This window comes from Oryza brachyantha, chromosome 7 (assembly GCF_000231095.2).
Source record: "Oryza brachyantha chromosome 7, ObraRS2, whole genome shotgun sequence".
In the NCBI taxonomy this organism is placed as follows: domain Eukaryota; kingdom Viridiplantae; phylum Streptophyta; class Magnoliopsida; order Poales; family Poaceae; genus Oryza; species Oryza brachyantha.
Window position 1 is genome coordinate 14,869,521 of NC_023169.2, and position 19,930 is coordinate 14,889,450.

Here is a 19,930-nt window from a genome sequence, read left to right on the forward strand (position 1 = left end):
CTTTGCATGCTCCGTGCTCAGCAGCCAACCAATAATCTTGTAATTCCAGCGCTGTTGCACGTAGATTGGCAAGGGGAGTGCTGCTGCAATGGCCGGCACGGCGGCACCACCACGTCGGTGGCCTTCGCGTAGAAGTCCATGGAGTCGTCCTGCACCTCGGGCGGGGTACATGTACACTACGGGCGGCTCCAGATGGTCAAATGGGCCGCCCAGTGCAGCCTGGTCCAGGTACGGCCCGATTGGCACATAACTTTTTTTTAAAAAAAAAAGTTTATACATGTAAAGCTTATACCATTAATATTTATAGATATAAAGTTTACAGATTCGACTCCCATTTAAACTAAGATTTGATTTATAATTTTAAATCCGTATGTTCATATATCCATATTAAAAATTATGCAAAGTTTATATATATATATATATATATATATATATATATATATATATAAAATTTATATGCTTATTAAAGTTTATATGTCTAAATTTTATGCTAAATAGACTCACCTAGTATCTGAGGTATTGGTCTTGTACTACTGTAAAATAGAGTACTTGTCAATGTAATATAAGAATCTCTAATAAAGGTTCTAAGGCCCATTTTTTGGCCGAAGCGTACAACGTGGCGGAACTGGCAATGTGGACTGCTCCCCTCTCGCAGCTATCGAATATCCGTGCAATGGTTAGATATTGTCGTGTTGAACCTAGTTATAATATACAAAGTTTCAGGGGTTTTTGAGCAACCCACACAGCCATTGGATTGCTGATCTACGGTGAGAGATCGTTACAATGGACCTCACTGTAATATATAAAATTTGATGGGATTTTCTATAAAAAGGCTTAATCCTTGTCCGCTGAATTGGATTCTAATTAGAGATGGCAATGGAGACCCGTGACCCGAGATCCGATGGGTATTTACTCTGTTAGGGTATAGGTATGAGCTAAATATATTACCCGTGGGTAAGTAATTGGGCAAATACTTTCACCCGACGGGTATGCGGTATGGAAGCGTTCTTGTGATCCTCATACTCGTTTACCCATAGATAATAAATACCTGCAAGCTTAAATGCATGTTATGGCCTAATATCAAATTAGCCTAGCCTAATTAACCAAAACCATAGGTATTTAAACCATCCATATATTTTTCACCACACTATATGGACACACTATATGAATGTGTGATGTCCTAAGTATTTAGCGTCTATGCAATATACTATATGGAAACCGTGATATTTAGATTGTTTTGAACCCGACGGATAAGGTTTACCTAAGCGGATATGGATATGGAGAAATTTTCTTACCCGTGACGGGTATATGTATTTTAATGATACGAAATTTTACTAGTGGGTATAAGTATGGGATAGCAATATCCGATGGGTATTTACCCATTGCCATCCCTAATTCTAATCCCCCGACATGATATGTACTCGACTACTTTTTTTTTAAAATCTAAATAGTTGTAATGATAAGATAGATTAATATCTAATATATCACTTCAAAAATATTCGTGTTCAAAGTTAATCTCCATAAATCCTAACAAAACAAACAAAATTAAACTCTAATTACTATACGTATATTTCATATAATTTTTTATAATTTATAAAAGTTAAATTTAATCTTCCATATTCGTATAATAATGTATCACACATTAATTTATCTTATCATTCTTTCGTAATATCTTTTAATAACCATATAAATTACATGAGCGTATATGCTCTCAATGTTTTAAAAGAGTTTGCCCCCTACCTGTACATCCTCGGATTCTCCTCTCTCGTTTCACCGCCACCTTCTCCCTCGCCTCGCCTTTGTTCCTTCTCTGCCTCTGATCAATATACTGAAATTGTTAGAGGAATGAACATTAGCATTCAGTCGGCATTTTCAAGTTGTAATTAATCCATCTTTTTCTTATACTCATGAGCTAAAATTTAAAAATTAAAACTTAAAGTTAAAATCGGTTTTTAGCTTTTTGTCGGTGTTGTTTATTTCCTAGCCTTTAATTTTTTTATCACTGAGAGCACGTATATAAAAGTTTCACTTATAATTTTTTTAATCGTTAATAAGCAATCGCAGTTATGCTTATAAACAACAGAAACAATTAGGCTGATAATGTCCAAGGATTGCATAAAGTCGATTCAGTTCGCAAGGGACAGCTGCTAAAAAGAAATACTAGTTTGTAATCTTTGTATTGTTTTATTATTCCGGATCTTGAATTCTTGATTGCTGACCTTCATACAGTTGTATCCGCAGATCTGCTGCCCTCCGGTGTTCACCAGAGATACTGCAGCAGCACAGCAGATTAACTTCACCAAACGACCGTACTACTAGTATGAAATAGTTCCTGGTGGTTTCATCAAATTTCTGTAGTCTTCGAACAAGTTTCCGGCTATTCTAGGTGTGAACTGTCAATCATGTTTAACCAAATGCTGGTTGCTCCTGCCTCTGCATCTAAACCCATTAGAAAAAAACATATTATATAATCACGCTACCCTTCCCACGACACGGTATTGGCAAAATGTCAGAACACATTATTCATATTGTCCATCCATGATCCATCACGTTAATAAGAAATTAAACAGCGATTGGGAAACGTCAAAACACATGATTTGTTTTTCAATCCGACGAGAAACCAAAAGATTTTGGGAGTGAATTCTTCGATGTTGGGGCGCAGAAGAACTCATGGTTCAGCGTCAAAACACGTGATTCATATTTTTCCATCCATCACGTCACTACATTCAGAAGACAGTACTAGGAAATGTCAGAACACATGATTTTGTTTTTGTACCTCCACCTACCGATAAGTCTTGAAAGCGAACAAGGATTAGGACGCCAAGCCAAGGAGCTCGTGTCTCATGATACAACAAAATTACAAATTACAGTGGTCACTGGCAGCTGACCAGAAGACCACCCGTGCAGACGGTGCGAAAAAGAAATCCACGTTCAAACTGACCAGTGACCACTTACTAGCGCAGAATTCTTCTGCTCAACTTCTATGCATGATCAGGAAAATTTTCAGGCTTCTGTTTTCAGTTCCAACAATTTCGAAACTGAAATCACGTGTGTACAGCCAAATTGGACCGGAGAACCGTATTTGGTTCCATATCTCCTGAATCGCCGTACTTTCAGAGAAAGAATGAGATCAAAGATAAGACAGCAAGAAGTCTATGTCTTACTTAAATTTATATAGATATTAATAAATCTAAACACATAAAAATTATATGAGTCTCAAATTATATGTATTGATCAATGGATGGAATTTAGACGAGACTAGAAAGTCTTACAATATAAAATATAAAATAGAGGGAGTAGAAAAAAGAAGCCAAAAAAAAGGTTGAAAAAGTGGAGGCGACTTTATTGCAGCTTTTACTGTTCCATTATTCCAACGAAAAAACATGTATTCAAGGTCCTACTGTACTTGACTACCTGAACAGGCTATAAGCAAAGCACAGGAATCAATTTCAGTACCATTGATAATCCCTAAGAGAATACATAGTGTCATGGAAATGCAGTGTTCCGGCCTTTCAATAAGCTAACCTTTGCATCGGGCAGGAAAAGAAAACATTTACTACACTTATGTAACTAAACACTTTCTCTGATTGCAGTTTCCAAATGCTTGGAACCAATAATATACATATATATAGCTGTTAGAGAAACATTGATCCCAATTGCCATAAGCCTAAATATCCACTGAAAATTACACTCGAAAACTTCGAAACATAAAAGAGAAATGCAAAATCTTGAAAATTACACTAGTTGAGCCCTAGGCTTGAGAAAATTTTGGCTCCTTCCTGTGTTCACCAGAACAAATTCCAATATAAGCTCATTCCAGTGAAAGAAGCTTACAATTATATACATGGTAAAACGAACCTGATACAAGCACATTAAACGAAATCAATTGTATGGGATAAACACTGAAACAGGTATGAACATGAACTATGATAATGGATCAAAACGCTGTACACATTCATACATATGGTTATAAAATATTTTTCCTTTATGACATGGTGCGTGTAATTGTCACGGAAAGAAACTAAACAAAATGTTTGCTCTAAGAATCAAGCAATCGGAGTATAGGGCAGAGAGGCTGATTTTCATTATTCTGTTTTGTCTAACTCACTGGGACATTGACATTTGTCAACCAGATATTCTCCTTACACCAGACAAGAAACTACAACTAGTGCGTATCACAATGCAATTCAGCTGTTCCTCAAATCCGAATTTTAATGAGCTTACAAAGTTATAAATCAACAATAAACGACGAAGTAACCATCACCTCAGTTCTGCCGATAGGCAATATAATTGGCCAGGTGCAGAAGTGGTGCTGCCTTCTCTTGATCAAATCCTAAAAGTTGTTCCCTTGCATCAGAAAGCAACTTTTCTGCAAACTCCCGTGATTTCTCCAGCCCTAGTAATTTAGGGTAGGTCGTCTTATCACTTGCCAAGTCCTTCCCCGCTGTCTTACCAAGCTCCTCAGAAGACTTGGTGACATCAAGTATATCATCAACCACCTGGAACAGCAATCCTATCGACCTCGCATACTTCCGCAGCCGTTCAATCTGCTCATCAGAGCCACCCCCCAAGATTGCCCCAATTACCACCGATGCCTCAAGCAATGCAGCAGTTTTGTGAAGATGGATGTACTCAAGGCGGTCAAGGGGTACGGTTTCGGATGAGCCAGTCATCTCAAGATCAACAACCTGTCCAAAAGTTTAACTAAGATTTTTCAGAAACGACGCAAGTCGAAGTCGCATTCTAAGGTAAGAAGCATTTACAGCATCAAATTAAAACGTATTGCAGATGACAGAATTGACAATGCAAAATATCACTATTAGGAAGGCATATGATTCACATAATTGGCGCATTGGTTAATTTGGAGTAATTTCTTAAATAGTTCAAATAAGGAATCGGGTAGAAGATTATGACCTGGCCGGCGACTAGGCCCTCCGAGCCGATGCAGCGGGCGAGCTCGCCAATGGCGCGAACGACGCGGGCTGGGTGCTTGTCAGCGTCAATATCCGGAGGGTAGGAGTCGACCCTGGCCATGTGATGGAAGGAGAGGGAGAGCAGCGCGTCGCCGGTGAGCACGGCGATGGGCTCCCCGTACACGACGTGGCAGGTGGGCTTCCCGCGGCGGAGGTCGTCGTCGTCCATGCAGGGGAGGTCGTCGTGGACGAGCGACATGGTGTGCACCATCTCGACCGCGGCGGCGGCGGGCATCGCCCAGGCCTCCCTCCCGCCGACCACCGCGCACGCCGCCAGGCACAGCGCGGGCCGCACCCGCTTCCCGCCCGCCAGCAGCGCGTACCGCATCGCCTCGTGGAGCGTAACGGGGGGCTCGTCCGCCGGGATGGACGCGTCCAGCGCCCGGTTCACCGCCTCCGCCCGCTCCCCCATGTACGCCTTGAAGTCAAACTCCGTCGCCGCCGCCGGGGACGCCGCCGCGGTCGCCACGATGGCGCAGTACCTCCTCCTGTGATGCGAGTACGACGCCGCCCCCGCCCCCGCCCCCACCCCCGCCATCGCGGCCGCCGGGAGGACGAGAGGCGAGATGCGGACGCGGGAGGCGGCCAGCGGGTGGAAGGCGGCCATGGCCGGAGAGTTTTCTCGGTGCGGAAGTGGGGGTGGGGGTGGAGGGATTGGGGGGAGGAGGCTCAGGCGGGCCGCGTGGTGGCCGTGTGCGTGTTGCGATCTCTCTTTTCTTATCTATCTAGATGGCGAATTGGCAAGAGACGAGACGGCGCAGCTCCAGCGTTGGGCTCTCTCTCTCTCTCTCTGACTCTGGCCGGGCCGGTGGTTCCGTTCCACTGCGTGTGGGGAGACACAACCCAACGCTTTTCTGCTCGATTTTATAGAGGGGGGAGGCAGTCAGTGCGGCCAGTCTCGTCTCGCAGGAGGTCGCCTTCGCTGACAAGTGACGATCTCTTAACGGAAAGAAATCTCAGGCCTGGTATAGTTGCCAAAAATTTTTTTTGACAAAAGGGTCACGTCGAATGTTTGACCGGATATCATAATAGGTTTTTGGATACGAATGAAAAAATAAATTTCAGATTCCACCTAGAAACCGCGAGACGAATCTTTTGAGTCTAACTAATCCGTCATCAGTATATGTTGGTTACTGTAGCACTTATGGCTAATCATGTCCTAATTAGGCTCAAAAGATTCGTCTCACGATTTTCTCCATAACTATGTAATTAGTTTTAATGTTCATGTATATTTAATGTTTTATTTAGATGTCTAAAGATTCGATGTGATGTTTTTGGGAAAAATTGTCTCAGTTGCTGGTCAATTAACTGACGCAGAATATGTGGCAAGAAGATCCGTATATAATCAATTGATTACTAGCTATAAAAATTTAAAAATAAATTGATCTGATTTTTTAAAGGTAATATTTTTATAAAATATTTTTATAAATAACAAAATGAGAGAATATAGGTTGGAGAGGAGTTCTACCTAGCGTGGCCATAGTTGGAGGTCCCAAGGTTTAGAAACTAAGCTAGAATAGGTTTGTATATTTGTGCTTGAACGATTTATGGGTTGGATTTATTTGCACATTATACAGTAACACCATTTATGAAAAATTAAAATGGCTCTTGTAATATTAAAACCATGCAAATCACGTTTGATAAATGGTTATTATCATGGTCTCGGAGTGGTTTTATTATTATTGATGTGTCATCCTATGCAGCTGGCAGCTCCGTTTTCCTTTTCAAAAAGAAGTTTAAGTGAGCTAGCATTGATAATATATATGATAAAGTTACGGATGCGGCGCACGTATAGTACAAACACCATAAACATATATATAAGGGAGGGCTAAATGCGTATTTTTTTTATACCTAAGTTAAAATAAACCGATAAAGAATGTATATAATATGTCTTGTATTCGAAGAATACTCAAAATAGAAAGAGATGCTATGATTATCGGAGCGGTACAAAATATTTTCCAAAACCGTACCTTTTGGCATCAATCTTGACACTACGCCACCCAGCACCAATCACATACCACGCATTTCGAACACCAACGATTATGATATTGCCAACGGTTTTATTCGGCTGCCACTGTCCAAGATTTGCAAAGATCCAACGATGAAATTTCCCTCTGGGATCGCCGTACTGCACGATCAAGTCCGAGGAGTATTAATTCATTCCATCACACACAAGAAAGGAAAAATAAATCAAAGAAGAACAGCAAGTACTACGTACTGGTGGTGGAGAGATGTAGCCATTCGTTTTCAAAGCACATGTACGTGTGTGCGTTTGGAAGTCCAAGTGAGTAAATCATGTGGAGCGACTGCCCAACCTCAAGGTATACATGCATGGACTAAGCCTCTGTTATTTACCCCACTTTCTCAACCCATATTTCCTTGTTTTTCTTAAACATGCTTTTCAAACTGCTAAACAGTATGTTTTTAAAAAAAATCTATTAAAAAATTGCTTATAAATCATATGAATTTATTTTTAAAGTTTTTATAGCTAATAATTAATTAATCATATGATAATTTAAAAGAATATGGCCTAATTAGTGTTAGAGAGATCAGGTGTAAGATAAATAAAACAACTAACCTAGAAAGAGTCTCATTTGACTTCCGACACCACTGGCCCGGGAGAAAAGGTGGAATGTCAAAACACATGCAGGCAGAGAGAGGGGTGTGGGGGCAAAAACTTTAGGAGCAGTAGAGAAGAACATTCCAGGAAGGCAAAAAAATACTACAAGGAAAGGAAGCAACCAAACGGGGTTCTATGCTTTGGCAACTTGGCACGGAGAAAAGACGGATAGGATGTTTAGGGCTAAATAGCCGTCTATATTCGTAACACTACAAAATATTAAATTCTTTGATAGGTAAGTGTCATATTCGGAGATAGAGTGGCCAAGGGAGTAGTTAACATGAAAGGATTAAATTTCATTTATTTTGTTTTTACTACTCTACACAAAGCACCTTCTCAGGTTATAGAAAATTCAAAATTATCGGTTATTTTAGATAATACTAAGAAACAAGATAAAGTGATATACTGCATAAGTGTAAGAAAATGACTTTATCACATAGAGCGTGAGTTTCTAATTCTGAACCAAGAGATTTGCTGTGAAACCTGTCAATTGAGGAAGTAATACTGTTAAGAATTAGACCATCTAACTCAGTGAAAAATGAATTTGAATTTTTGGAGAAAGTTTGGAATATGAGATATATAAACCATTTAATTTGAAAAGGTTGTTTCTATTTTGGTTATTTTCCCCAGTAGGATGATTTAACCTTCTTTTCAATAAAAAAAATATGATGTTTCAATTTTCTAGTTATATTTCGAATTTTTGATTATCAGTCAGTTTTAACATATTTAGGTTGGAATTTTAATAATAGTGCTACGTTTGTTTTATATTATAAAATGTTTTGTCCATTTCTCGATTTATATGAATACTAGTGGATATAGAAACGTATAAAACATATTTATTGATCATAAATGAATATAGATAAGACACTTATAGTATGTAATGGGGGGAGTAGTATGTGAGGATCATGGGGCAAACGACATATTTACAAACGGAAAATAAATTACAAAACTTTTATATGCATATTCTTAGTGATTTAAAAGCCAAAAATAGAAAATAAACTTCGGTAAAAAAACCCCTAAAATCAACTTCAAATTTAAAGTTAAAAATTTAAGTTTTGGCTTACAAGTATAAGCATAAGCGGAAAGGGGTATTCAAAGCACTGTTGTAGTTTCATGAACTTAGCAACAGTTTAATTAAGCTCTTAATGCTAATTAGGGCACATACAAAGGGCTTTGATTGTCGTCTCTATCGCTCATACTCGTTGACGTGAAGAGAGACGATAGGATGGAGAAAATTGGTTGTTTTGCGTAAAGTCGGCAAAACATCGACTCTTGGCACATAAAACAAGAAGACAACCATAAAATCTGCTTGAACGTGTGCTGACTCTAATTAGAGACGCTAACTAGATGAAATGCAAACGAGAAATTAATTAGTCTAGGACTAGTTTGAGAGACTATCCTTTATACAAGAATTTTTTTCTACTGACGTGGCTTAAGATAGAAATCATAATAGGCTTTACTATTCAACATGCCTTTATGCTCGGAGTCAGCAGCTGGGTCCGAGTTCCGTGTCAAGACAGCCGCGTGATTGGAGTCTACAAGAATTACTGCATAAGCTGGGGATTGTTCAATGCAAGGTGGGGCAATTTGGCAAATTTCACGACAAACTAAGGCTTGTTTAGTTGTCGAATTTTTTTTTCTAAAAACATCAAATCGAATTTTTAGATACCTAAATAAAACATTAAATATAGATGAACTAAAAAACTAATTGCACAGTTATAAAAGAAATTTGAGACGAATCTTTTGAGCCTAATTAGCCCATAATTAGCCGTAAGTGCTACAGTAATCAATATGTGCTAATGATGGATTAATTAGGCTCAAAAGATTCGTCTCGCAGTTTCTAGGCTAGCCGTGAAATTCGTTTTTTCATTCATGTCCGAAAACCCTTTCGACATCCGGTCAAACATTTGACGTGATACTTCTCCTAAAAATTTTCTCAATCTAAAGAGCACCTAAAGAGAGGGACGGTATATGTGGAATATGGTGATATCGTCCAGTTCAAAGCATGCATGGACTGCTGTGGCGTGTGATTGTGTATTCTTGAATGCAAATACACTTTGGTTAGTACTTCCCTTTTATTTGTGGCGTTTATGAACAGGAATACGGCACAAGGTGGAGTCAGTCACCCAGGGCGATTTGACTGGAAAATAATCCTACACTACTCCCCCTATGTAAAACATCATGACTCACTTACACATTGTAAGGCTGATGATCACGCCATTTGTCACGCCCAAATTCTAGAGAGGCCATTACGTTTTGCAAGAAGACAACTGAATCGAAGTCGGAACCCGTTACTCATGCAACTACGAATATTCTCCGGTGGGGCCGACTCCTCGGTGTATTTTACGAGCAGTAGAATTTAATTCATACCGATGATCTATTTTTATCGGAGGACTGTTATTAAATTATACTACCAATAATATTAGGTGTAATAGAAATTTGAATGGGTAATATAGTCTTTTTTTTGTGATCTTTATTAAAAAAATAAAATTACAAAATGCTGCTCATTAAATAATTAACAAAGTAAAAAATACATTTTTTCGGTATAATGCTATCCGTATCGAAGAGTGTAAAGTTGATTGGACAAAGAAATACAAAAAGCCAAAGAGTATAAAACATCAGAGCTATTCACGTCACATGCAGAGACAGGTTTTCCCTGCCATTGGCCCGGGCTTTCCTCGGTGGGGCCGGCAGCCGGCCGCCGTCGACATCCTCGTTGCCGGCCATCGCCACGTTTCAGCCTCAAACCCCTCACCATCTCCCATGTGAGGCAGGCAACCCCGACAAAACGCACGATGCCGATGCGCATGGCACTCCATGGCGAAAGATGCCACAGCTTCAGCACCACAAGCCGACAGCTATACCACAAGCAGAAAAAAGTAGCAGCAGCAGCAGCAGCATCCTACAACGGAGAAACACCTGTATTCCATTATAGTCTTGTCATCTATAATAACAACACGCCATCAAGGATTTGACATGGCTTTCTAAAATGGTCATCTACGTCGAGACCGGTAGGGGTCATCACCATCATCATCTATGAGCCCCAGGAACAAGAGAGGAGGCAAAATTAACACAAGTGCCGATAGCTTCAAGAACTTCCCCCTACAATGGGGGCAATATGGATGGATTTTTGAACACGTACAAAAAGAACAAGAAGAATGAATAAATAATCTGTCATTAGCTAGCTCTTCATCTCGCCTTCCTCGAGGTCCGACGTGGGCAGGCCGCTCACCCTGGCCTTGAGAGGAACGTCCTCGGAATCGTCCAGCATGTCGCTCTTGTTCCGTGGGATTGGGGCGGTGGCCTTCTTCTCCGTCTCCACGGCCCAGCTGTAGACCACCATGCCCATCACGGCGAGGAGCATCCCGAGGATGTTCTTCACGGTGAGGGCCGAGTCGAACAGGACCCATCCAAGAATGAGCACACAGACGGTTTTCATGTGGCCCAGGACCTGGAACGAGGTTGCAGAGAACCGGCCGATGCAGAGGTACTGGCTCATGTTGCAGAAGACAGCCAAGGAGCAAGAAAGCAGAATGAAGAACTGCAGAATGATTAAGAGAGCAAGTTGTTAGAACATGCAGAAAGAACTCCCACTAGGAGTATTAAAGCAACAAGGTCAACTGCATAATGATTAAAACAGGCACCAGGATGAAAGTTGCATGATAGTAACTGTTCCGTTTGGCTAACAGTAAATTCAACTTCACCGCTCTTTCAAGCCATAGAATAGTAAATGAGCATTGGACAGTTTTGTCGGGAAGAACATTACCCAGAACATTTGTTATTCAAGTGGGAAAGGAAGTTTGACAATTTACTACTCCTAGGGAACTGATGTGGGGACATCCACTTCAGATGAAGAATGGGATAAATCATAGATGAAACATATCAATAAAATACTCAACACTGGCACAAATCTAGAGTAGAATATACAACATGGCAAAGGTATCATTCATTTGGAAAGTGTGCTGGCATGAATTGATAATTGAGACATGTGGGAGAACTTACAGTTGCCCCTGTTGAAAAGTTGTAGTTTAAGAGCCATCGCCCGTTTAGGTAATAATCAGCAAAGGGGCCAAGTATAATAAGAGACACTGCCTGTATTGGAGCAGTTTTGCTCAGAAGTTCAAATGACCCAATGTTGTACTTCTTCTGAAAGGAGCCAATTGTCTGGGACAAGGACAAATAACGCAATGTCAGAAGCCAGCACATGATACAATCTATCAAAGTGCATAGAAATTACCAAGAAAAACAATTTACAAATAGGGATCCATCAGCATTCAGATTTAAAAAGTACAACTCTACATCAACATATCTCAAAGTAATCAACCTACACAAATTTCAAAGACCCAACTTCTTATTGCAGTACTAAGGGCTTGTTTAGTTTGCAAATTTTTTTTGCAAAAACATCACATCAAGTTTTTGAACACGCATTTGAAGTATTAAACATAGTCTAATTACAAAACAAATTTCAGATTCCGCCTGGAAACCGCGAGACGAATCTTTTGAGTCTAATTAATCCGTCATTAGCACATGTTGGTTACTGTAGCACTTATGACTAATCACGTCCTAATTAGGCTCAAAAGATTCGTCTCATGATTTACTGCATAACTGTTTAATTAGTTTTAATGTTCATGTATGTTTAATGCTTCATTTAGGTGTCCAAAGATTCCATATGATGTTTTTGGAAAAAGTTTTTGGAAATTAAACAGGGCCTAAGAGCCACGAATATTTATCACTGTCCAGTGTAATAGTAAGACTCAAGGGATGTAAACAGCATAGGCCTACTTTTTAAAAGCTGGCCGGTGATCCGCTTGCTAAACCAGTTCACTGGTTCAACTGCCACTTCAAACTGTCGGACTACAGTTCAGTCAGTGATATTATCGTTATTATCACTTATGTTTAATCCAATCTCAACTCATATAGTTATATGATCCTATTCAACATTCATATAGGCTTTAGTCCCCGTAGTCCCATCCTGGCAACACAGACGTAATGGCCCAGCTCAGTTTTCACCCATTGGCATGCTCCCATGATGGAGGTTGCAGACTGGTCCTATTCAAAGTCAGATATTGAGCTGGACAATCTAATAAAATAATTTATAGTCCATTTCGCCCCCAAAAAACATCTCTAGTGGTAGCCTAAAAGGAAATGGGCCCGGTTGCCCTCTTCTGTAGTTGGACCACTGGTCTGATCCATGTTTTAGAAACTGGTATAGTCCAAAAGTTGCTTCAGTTTGGTTGTCAATCTTCAAAAGTGATTCATAGCTAGCATGGAAATTCCACTAATATAAAGTACATTTGAGGGGGGTACAGAGAAGCAATCTACCACTAGAATTGCAAATCTACAGCTAATGATGCAAAAATAAGCATTCACTGTGCATTTTCTAAGGCCAGCATTACTGTTTCCATGTTTCAGATTAGCTGTTGCTGAATTTAAATTCTGTATTATGAGGACTCATTGACAAGGTTCTAGAAACCACACCTTGGTTTCAATGCTATGGAAATTCAGTATAATGCTACAGTAGAATCACCCAAGTAAAAACAGATTGTAAAATAAATGGCACCAGAAAAGTTGCTACAACATTGCTCAACCAAAAATCTAATCTTGTTCAAACTCAATAACTTAATTCAGTTTCAAATAGTATCAAATCTACTGCATCGACGAATACCATTTGACTGGTTGCCAATTACAGCATCGACAACTAGTACTATTTACATCCTATAGGGAAATTTGGAATTCACAACAGCACAAGTCTAGTATCAAGAATAGCAGGGAGAAAAACTCACAATCTGTTGAAGCGATGTGCAGAACACAGCCACGCAAGCACAGATGAACCCCTTGGCATTGACCTCCACATCCGTGACCGTGCAAATCCCAACACCCGCTGCCACGACCACCACCGCCGATATAACCTTGGTAGTGTAGTGCTTGCTGTTGAGCACCCATTCCATGAAGCAAACCACCGGGATCATGCTCAATTTTGAGATCTACAGGTTTGCACAGGTTTCGCATCTTCAGTCACAGGACCACCACCATACATTGCAGCCAAATGGCCAACCTAGTAAATACAGGCAAACACCGGATACCTGGTAGAAGCCGACGGAGTTGAGCATGAGACTAAGGTTCATCCCGGTGATGGACGTGTTGGCGACGAGCGAGAACCAGACGAGCTCCCAGAGCGGGACATGCTTGGAGACGGAGTAGCCGGTGGCGTTCGAGATCCATCCGACGAGCGCCGTGACCGTGAAGTGAAACCCTGTCAGCGTCGTGGCTGCATTCGCAAGGGAGGAAAACCAAAAAAAAACACACCGCGTCAGATCCGCGAACGCACCGCGCACAGCCCAAACCGGCGGATCCAGATCTGTGGAGAGGGGAACGGGAGGAAGCGAAGGGGGGCGGGGACGGATAAGGGGAGAAGAGAGGAGAGGAGAGGAGCGCGCGAAGGCGCGTACGATACCGAAGGAGAAGGCGTAGCCGGCGGAGGACATGAGCTGCTTGTTCGCCATGATGATGCCCACGGAGCTGACGACGTTCATCGCCCACGCCCCGACGTCGGACACCGCCGGCGGCTTCTTCTCCGCCTCCATCTCCTCCTCCTACCGCCGCTCTCGCTGACTCGAACCCCGGCGGAGGACGGTCACGGCGCAGCGCGGCGCGGCTCGGCTCGGCTCGGCTCGTCTGCGGTCTACCACCCCCCCGGCCTCGGTGCCTCACGCGGGAGGGGCCGCTGGGTTATAAAGGACGGAGGCGTTGCCGCCTAGGCAAGGAAGGGAGGGAGGCGAGGAGGGAGTGTGCGGTGGGGTTTCGAATTGTGCTGCGTGCCCACGCAGTGGCGGAAGCGTCAACTGCACGGGCAGAGGAGAGGAGACGCCGAGACGGTGAAAAATCTCGCTATCTGCGGGGGAAGGGGAGGGGAGGCGGGGTTAAGAGAAGAAGACGACGAGGGGGAAGGGGAAGGGGAAGGGGAAGGGGAAGGGAGGGAGGGAGGGGTGGCAGCCAGCGGCGACGGCGACAGAGCGGGATCTGGGCGGGCGAGCAGGCGCGGCCGGATGCTGTGCGTGCTGCCCTTGCCCCTTTTTCCTTGCAGTTTCCCCCGTTTTTTGCGCGTTTTGCCCTGTGCCGGATTGAGGATCTCTCGCTCCCGTTCAATTCAAAGCGCCGCGCCGCGAGCCGCGACTTGTTCTGCGAGTGCCGGGCCGGCTTTGTTGAGTTTAAAGGTGAAAGCCTCGAGCCTTTTCACCCTTCTGCCCACGCGGTACAGCGGCAAAATCCGGTGAAGCTCGCATTAGCGTGGTAGGGATAGGCCTGGGTCGGCTCCCTGTTAATCCATAATCAGCTCTACATTAGTGAAATGAGTTAAATTTTATTTTTTGAGATCTTAAGAATAAAGTTAATTCATTAATTAACTTAGGCCAATCAAGGATTATATGTGACCTCTGCTAGATTATAATACAGGTAATATATAGCTATAACATGCGGCTTATCATGGTTACTGGTTAGACTACTTATCAAACTGGTATAGATCAAGAATCATCGGTAAAGTTAGCCAAATTTAATAAAAAGGTCAAACTATTGATCGAATTTCGTGCAAAATCAATAGAATTTTATAGGTTTTCATTCTTACCCAAGCGGCGACTATAATTATCAACGAGACAGTTGTATATAGATATTGATCGAAGGGTTTTTTAAGCACCGCTAGCATGTATATTTGTATGGGAAACAATTTCTACGTAAACATTCATACGTCCCTTGCATATAATCTAAATAGTCTTTAGAAAATAGAAATAACAATATGTGATGTATCACAACATAGGTATACAAGTTCAAATTCGACTTTTAAAAGGTATAGGAAACAAAGTAACTGAAACCAGTATACGCACATTCATATTTATATATTTGTTGTTTTGTAGAAGTTAAATTTGAATTTACATATTTGGAGTAATACGTCTTATATTAATTTATGTTGTTAATTTTTTTTAATATTTTTATGACTATTAGGTTATATGTATAAAGGGTACACATCTATCCAAGCGCTAAAAACACCTCTCCATAATTGTATACCATTCAGCGTATACGTGTGTACCATATAGTACACACGTATAGTCCACAAGAAGCTCAGGACTACGCCACTGAATAACCTTTCCTGCCATGGCAAGCAAGGCTTGAAGAACTTGAGTCTTTTCTTGCCAAGGTGGCATCATATATGATACTCTCAGTTACTTAAACATTGCTTGCGGTGAGCCCTACACTCCCTCGAGATCCCGGTGCTCTGCTTGACTGGTTTACCACCGAGGCCGGGTTCTTTTCTTAAACTAATTTTCAGCTTTTTTACTATGATACACACACAAAGATTTTATAGAAATTTGTCATCTCATATATGTTTAATCGTTTTTTACTTTTTTAGTAGTTAATTTGAGTATTTATAACATTAAATATAGCTATTAAAATATTGTTTACATCGCATCTGCATCAGCCCAGGCACTTGTTAAACAAAAAGTTTTCCACCAAGCGTGCATCCTGGGTTCTGAACTTGGATGTGGGGTGTCCATTTCGGTGCCAAGATGCGCTCTAATCTGTGAAAGTACCTCGTCATCCGATCTAAAACCAATCAGACAAATCGACTGATTGGAGCGACAATTCAAACATGGCTTTCAAGATCAAAATTAAGTACCGGAATCATCTGCGTTCGGGAGCACCTGTCACTCCGTCAGGCAACAGGCATGCTGACAAGTACTCCCTTCGTCTCAAAACAAATTAATTTTTTCAGTTTTTAGATATAATATATGACTCTTTATTTTATTCTAAGAATTGTTTACGATTAATAATTTTATTTTTATTAGATGATAAAATATAAATAATATTTTATATGTGACTATTTTTAAAAATTTCTTGAAAATTTTTTGGATAAAACGAATGATCAAACGCTCGACGCAAAAACCGAAAAAGTTGTTTTTTATAAGGAGAGTACATCCATGGCTGGGGCCCAGTGGTGGCCCACCAGGACGGCAAAGAGAGTCCTGGCACGTTACACATTTTCACCGATTATTGTTAGGCCGGGTGACCGTGTACACGGGGCGGAGAAGCTGCTCCTACTACTACAGAGCCTGCGAAAGCAAAAGGCTCGGTAGCTTGTTTTGATCGAGTCCCGTTTCCGTGAGCCTTTTGACCCGGCTTTGCTTAATCAACGTTTAGTAGTGGCCAGTTCATTTGACTTGGCACCACATTCCTTCATCGAGCAAAAAGCTCACATGCATGTTGCATAGATTACAGACTGAAATGGCGGTAGATTAAGGGATACATGTCGAGTGCATGTCTTGACTTAACAAAAGTGCCTGCTCCCTGATTCTTTTATGGCTGTTATAGTTTATTTTAAGAGTAGATTCCGATCAGTATAAAATCAGGGAGATAAAATGCATTTACACGAATCTCTGCTCACAAGACTATAGGTTATTAGGCTGCATAAATATTTTACGATATGTAGCCACATGCCCAGCACAACAACAGGGTTTATTTCTCCATCAAGTATACATCGATCATCGTCGGCAATGGAATATACCAGCGGTAGGTGTTCGTTTATTCAGTGTTACACGCTCGGTGGTTGGTGGTCAACGTGGTCTCTTAGGTACTCTCTCTATATTTTTACTTTTACGTTTGACATAGTTGACTTTAAGATTATGTTTGATTATTTATCTTATTCAAAATTTATATTCAAATATACAAAATTATAATGCATACTTAAAGTTCCTATAATAATAAATCATATTATGACAAAATAATTAATAATTATATAATTTTTTTATAAGACGAATGGTCAAACGTGCACCTAAAAGTCAACGACGTCATATAAAAAAAATATAGAGGAGTAATTAGGTTTTTGTCTCTATAACACGGAAACAGTCAATGGTCCAATGCTAAAAAAAAACAGAGAACGAACAAGAAGAGAAGTTCCCTTCCCAACCATGCACCCCTCGTCGCTTTCAGATATCGGTTGTACAACGTCCCAATCATAAGTAGAGGTAACCATGAGTCCAATCATTTTGTCTATAAAATTTCAATGCTGGGTCTAAAACGGGTTGAAAATAAGGGGGTGTTTAGCTAGTGAAATGAATTTTTTTACGTGTCACATCAGACGTTTGACCGAATATCGGAAGGGGTTTTCGGACAAGAATAAAAAATTGAATTTCATGGTTGGCGTGGAAAACGCGAGAGAAATCTTTTGAGCCTAATTAATCCGGCATTAGCGCATGTAGGTTACTGTAGCACTTATGATTAATGATGTACTAATTAGGCTTAAAAGATTCGTCTCACGATTTCTCACATAATTGTACAATTAGTTTTTCGTTTTATCTATGTTTAATACTCTATTTAGGTGTCTATTTAGGTGTCCAAATAATTGATGTGATGTTTTTGGTTGAAATTTTTTGGGAAATAAACGAGGCCTAAATTTGTATAATGTTCTGAGCTAAAACTTTTTTAAATTAAATAGGGCTGTAAAAAACTCACGAGTCTTGACTCATTCTCACCCTAATCACGAGTAAGAAAAAAACTTTTGCGAATAGGCCTGTAGTCTAGTGGTTACGTAAGATCTTAATAGCATCTAAGATACTGTGTTCGACTCCTCGTTGTGCTTATGGGGGAGTTTGCGCGCGTACCTTCTTATGATGGAAGAGCTTACTGTGAAGAAAAAACATTTGCCATTTGTACTACTAGTACTAGCCGCTTGCTTGGATTGCTTGGTACGACCTGTCGCAAAGGACAAAGCCGCGCCCGCCCGATGTCGCCGTGATTAACGAGGCAACCGGTAGCGCCGACGCGCGCGGGCGTCTGAGCGTCTCCGCTACTGCCCGGGCACACCCCGGCGTTGGCGCAAGCAGATTGGACAAGCGGAAAATTTTTTTGTCTCGTCTCGTCACGTTCCAAATCTTGGAAGGGCATGGCATGCACGCTGCCGCGTACGTGCGCCGGCCCGGCCCGCCGAGACCTCTGCGTTGCGCATGTCAGTGCGTGATGGGTACTGGCTGGCTAACCCGTGTCGTGCCGGCGTGCCCGCGCTGGTCACACCGGAGCGACGGACGATGTGTCGGTACATAGTGTACCCTTTCCCTAGCAGAAAATCTAGAGAACGTGATGCTGTTCGTTAACGGGATGGTTAATCGCGTGTCCAGATTCATTTCACGTGTGGACTTATATGAGTTCTGTGTTACACTGAAACCATGTCCTTCAACCAAGTTAACTAATCCAAAGTCTTTTTGTTTTTTTTCATGCTTCCCAAACTATTTAAACAAGTTTTTTTTCTGAAAATCTTATAAGCAAAATTGAATTAAAAAAATCATATCAATCTATTTTAAATTTATTTGATAGTTAATAACTATTAATCATATGTTAATATGTTGCTACGCCTTCCGCGCCGGTTAACTAATCCGCTAAAGAACGCGGCCTGAGTTGATAACTTTAAATTGTTCGAGCGAGTGTTGCTGGAGACCACGTGTCTTATGAAAAAGTCTCCTATATCTCTGGATGGAAGATAACCGTCCAGTTTATCTTGATGCGTATGGTTATAGACAAAGCTGGATAGTACAGTCTTAGAAAGAAATATGGTATGAAGATGTTGGGTGAGTATTTTGGATAAATTGGTCGGATGAGCTCATACACCTCAAATAACCGTGATAATTACTGATTAGTTAGTGATAATTACCATATTCTGTCCTTAATTAATAACTAATAAGTTAGAATCAATATTAATTAATGTTCATGAATATATGAATATATTTTGTTGTTATTTCGTACTAATTCCAATATAATGGTTAATTTATATTGTTGTTTTTATTAGTAATTTAATATGGTCATTCTATTCGTCCTCATCCATCCCAAAAAAAAAGAAAGCTTATCTAATCTATCCAACGAAACATAAAACTATGTTACTGTATACCTAAAACTACAGAGGACCATATCTTATTTCGCATCTACAATCAACCAAATGCACATTAGTTATTTCATATAGGTATGTGCTCACTCTTTGGCTACTTAATGATTCCTATGACTAATGTCGTGTAATGAGAGAAAGTTATTGAAACAGTGACGGACATCTACTATTTATTAGGAACAGAGGTGCGCGCTACTAATAAAAATGGTTGGTACAGCTGTACTAACCAATGTACAAGATGATACTCCAATTGCATGCACACATCAAGGTCGTAGCCCGAAACTCAAGTAGGGTTTCGCCCATGAACACGATGCTGGGAATTTTGATTATCAACTAATGATTCCCAACCAAACCAACTAATGATCTCAACAACTAGGCCGGCCTAACCATGTATAGATGCACCCCTGCTTAAAAAGT

General features: G+C 40.9%; 2 protein-coding genes across 4 annotated transcripts; both read right to left on the reverse strand.

Moving 5' to 3' along the window:
* Nucleotides 1–3,329: 3,329 nt before the first annotated feature.
* On the reverse strand, nt 3,330–5,795 carry LOC102708453 (geranylgeranyl pyrophosphate synthase, chloroplastic/chromoplastic-like). Of its 3 annotated transcripts, none has more exons than XM_040526168.1 (3): nt 4,915–5,795; nt 4,265–4,688; nt 3,330–3,779 (listed from the first exon to the last, which is right to left on the reverse strand). In XM_040526168.1, the coding sequence occupies exons 1-2, from the start codon at nt 5,578–5,580 to the stop codon at nt 4,266–4,268; spliced, it is 1,089 nt and encodes a 362-aa protein (XP_040382102.1). In that variant the 5' UTR covers nt 5,581–5,795; the 3' UTR covers nt 3,330–3,779; nt 4,265. The 3 variants fall into 3 exon arrangements, with proteins under 3 accessions (XP_040382102.1, XP_040382101.1, XP_015694796.2); XM_040526167.1 differs by having other exon boundaries at nt 3,330–3,858; XM_015839310.2 differs by lacking the exon at nt 3,330–3,779 and having other exon boundaries at nt 4,034–4,688.
* Nucleotides 5,796–10,485: 4,690 nt separating this feature from the next.
* On the reverse strand, nt 10,486–14,501 carry LOC102715869 (UDP-rhamnose/UDP-galactose transporter 2-like). The gene is made up of 5 exons (XM_006657820.3): nt 14,048–14,501; nt 13,677–13,861; nt 13,377–13,577; nt 11,596–11,757; nt 10,486–11,134 (listed from the first exon to the last, which is right to left on the reverse strand). The coding sequence occupies exons 1-5, from the start codon at nt 14,175–14,177 to the stop codon at nt 10,775–10,777; spliced, it is 1,038 nt and encodes a 345-aa protein (XP_006657883.1). The 5' UTR covers nt 14,178–14,501; the 3' UTR covers nt 10,486–10,774.
* Between the last annotated feature and the right edge of the window lie 5,429 nt (nt 14,502–19,930).

What these genes read in the sequence shown, in the direction of transcription:
- LOC102708453 (XM_040526168.1), bottom strand. Translation starts at nt 5,580, where the DNA reads ATGGCCGCCTTCCACCCGCTGGCCGCCTCCCGCGTCCGCATCTCGCCT. An exon ending in AGGGCCTAGTCGCCGGCCAG is followed by an intron (nt 4,689 to 4,914) that starts GTCATAATCTTC and finishes ACTTTTGGACAG; the next exon opens with GTTGTTGATCTTGAGATGAC.
- LOC102715869 (XM_006657820.3), bottom strand. Translation starts at nt 14,177, where the DNA reads ATGGAGGCGGAGAAGAAGCCGCCGGCGGTGTCCGACGTCGGGGCGTGG. An exon ending in CGGCTACGCCTTCTCCTTCG is followed by an intron (nt 13,862 to 14,047) that starts GTATCGTACGCG and finishes TTGCGAATGCAG; the next exon opens with CCACGACGCTGACAGGGTTT. An exon ending in GCACATCGCTTCAACAGATT is followed by an intron (nt 11,758 to 13,376) that starts GTGAGTTTTTCT and finishes TCCTTGTCCCAG; the next exon opens with ACAATTGGCTCCTTTCAGAA.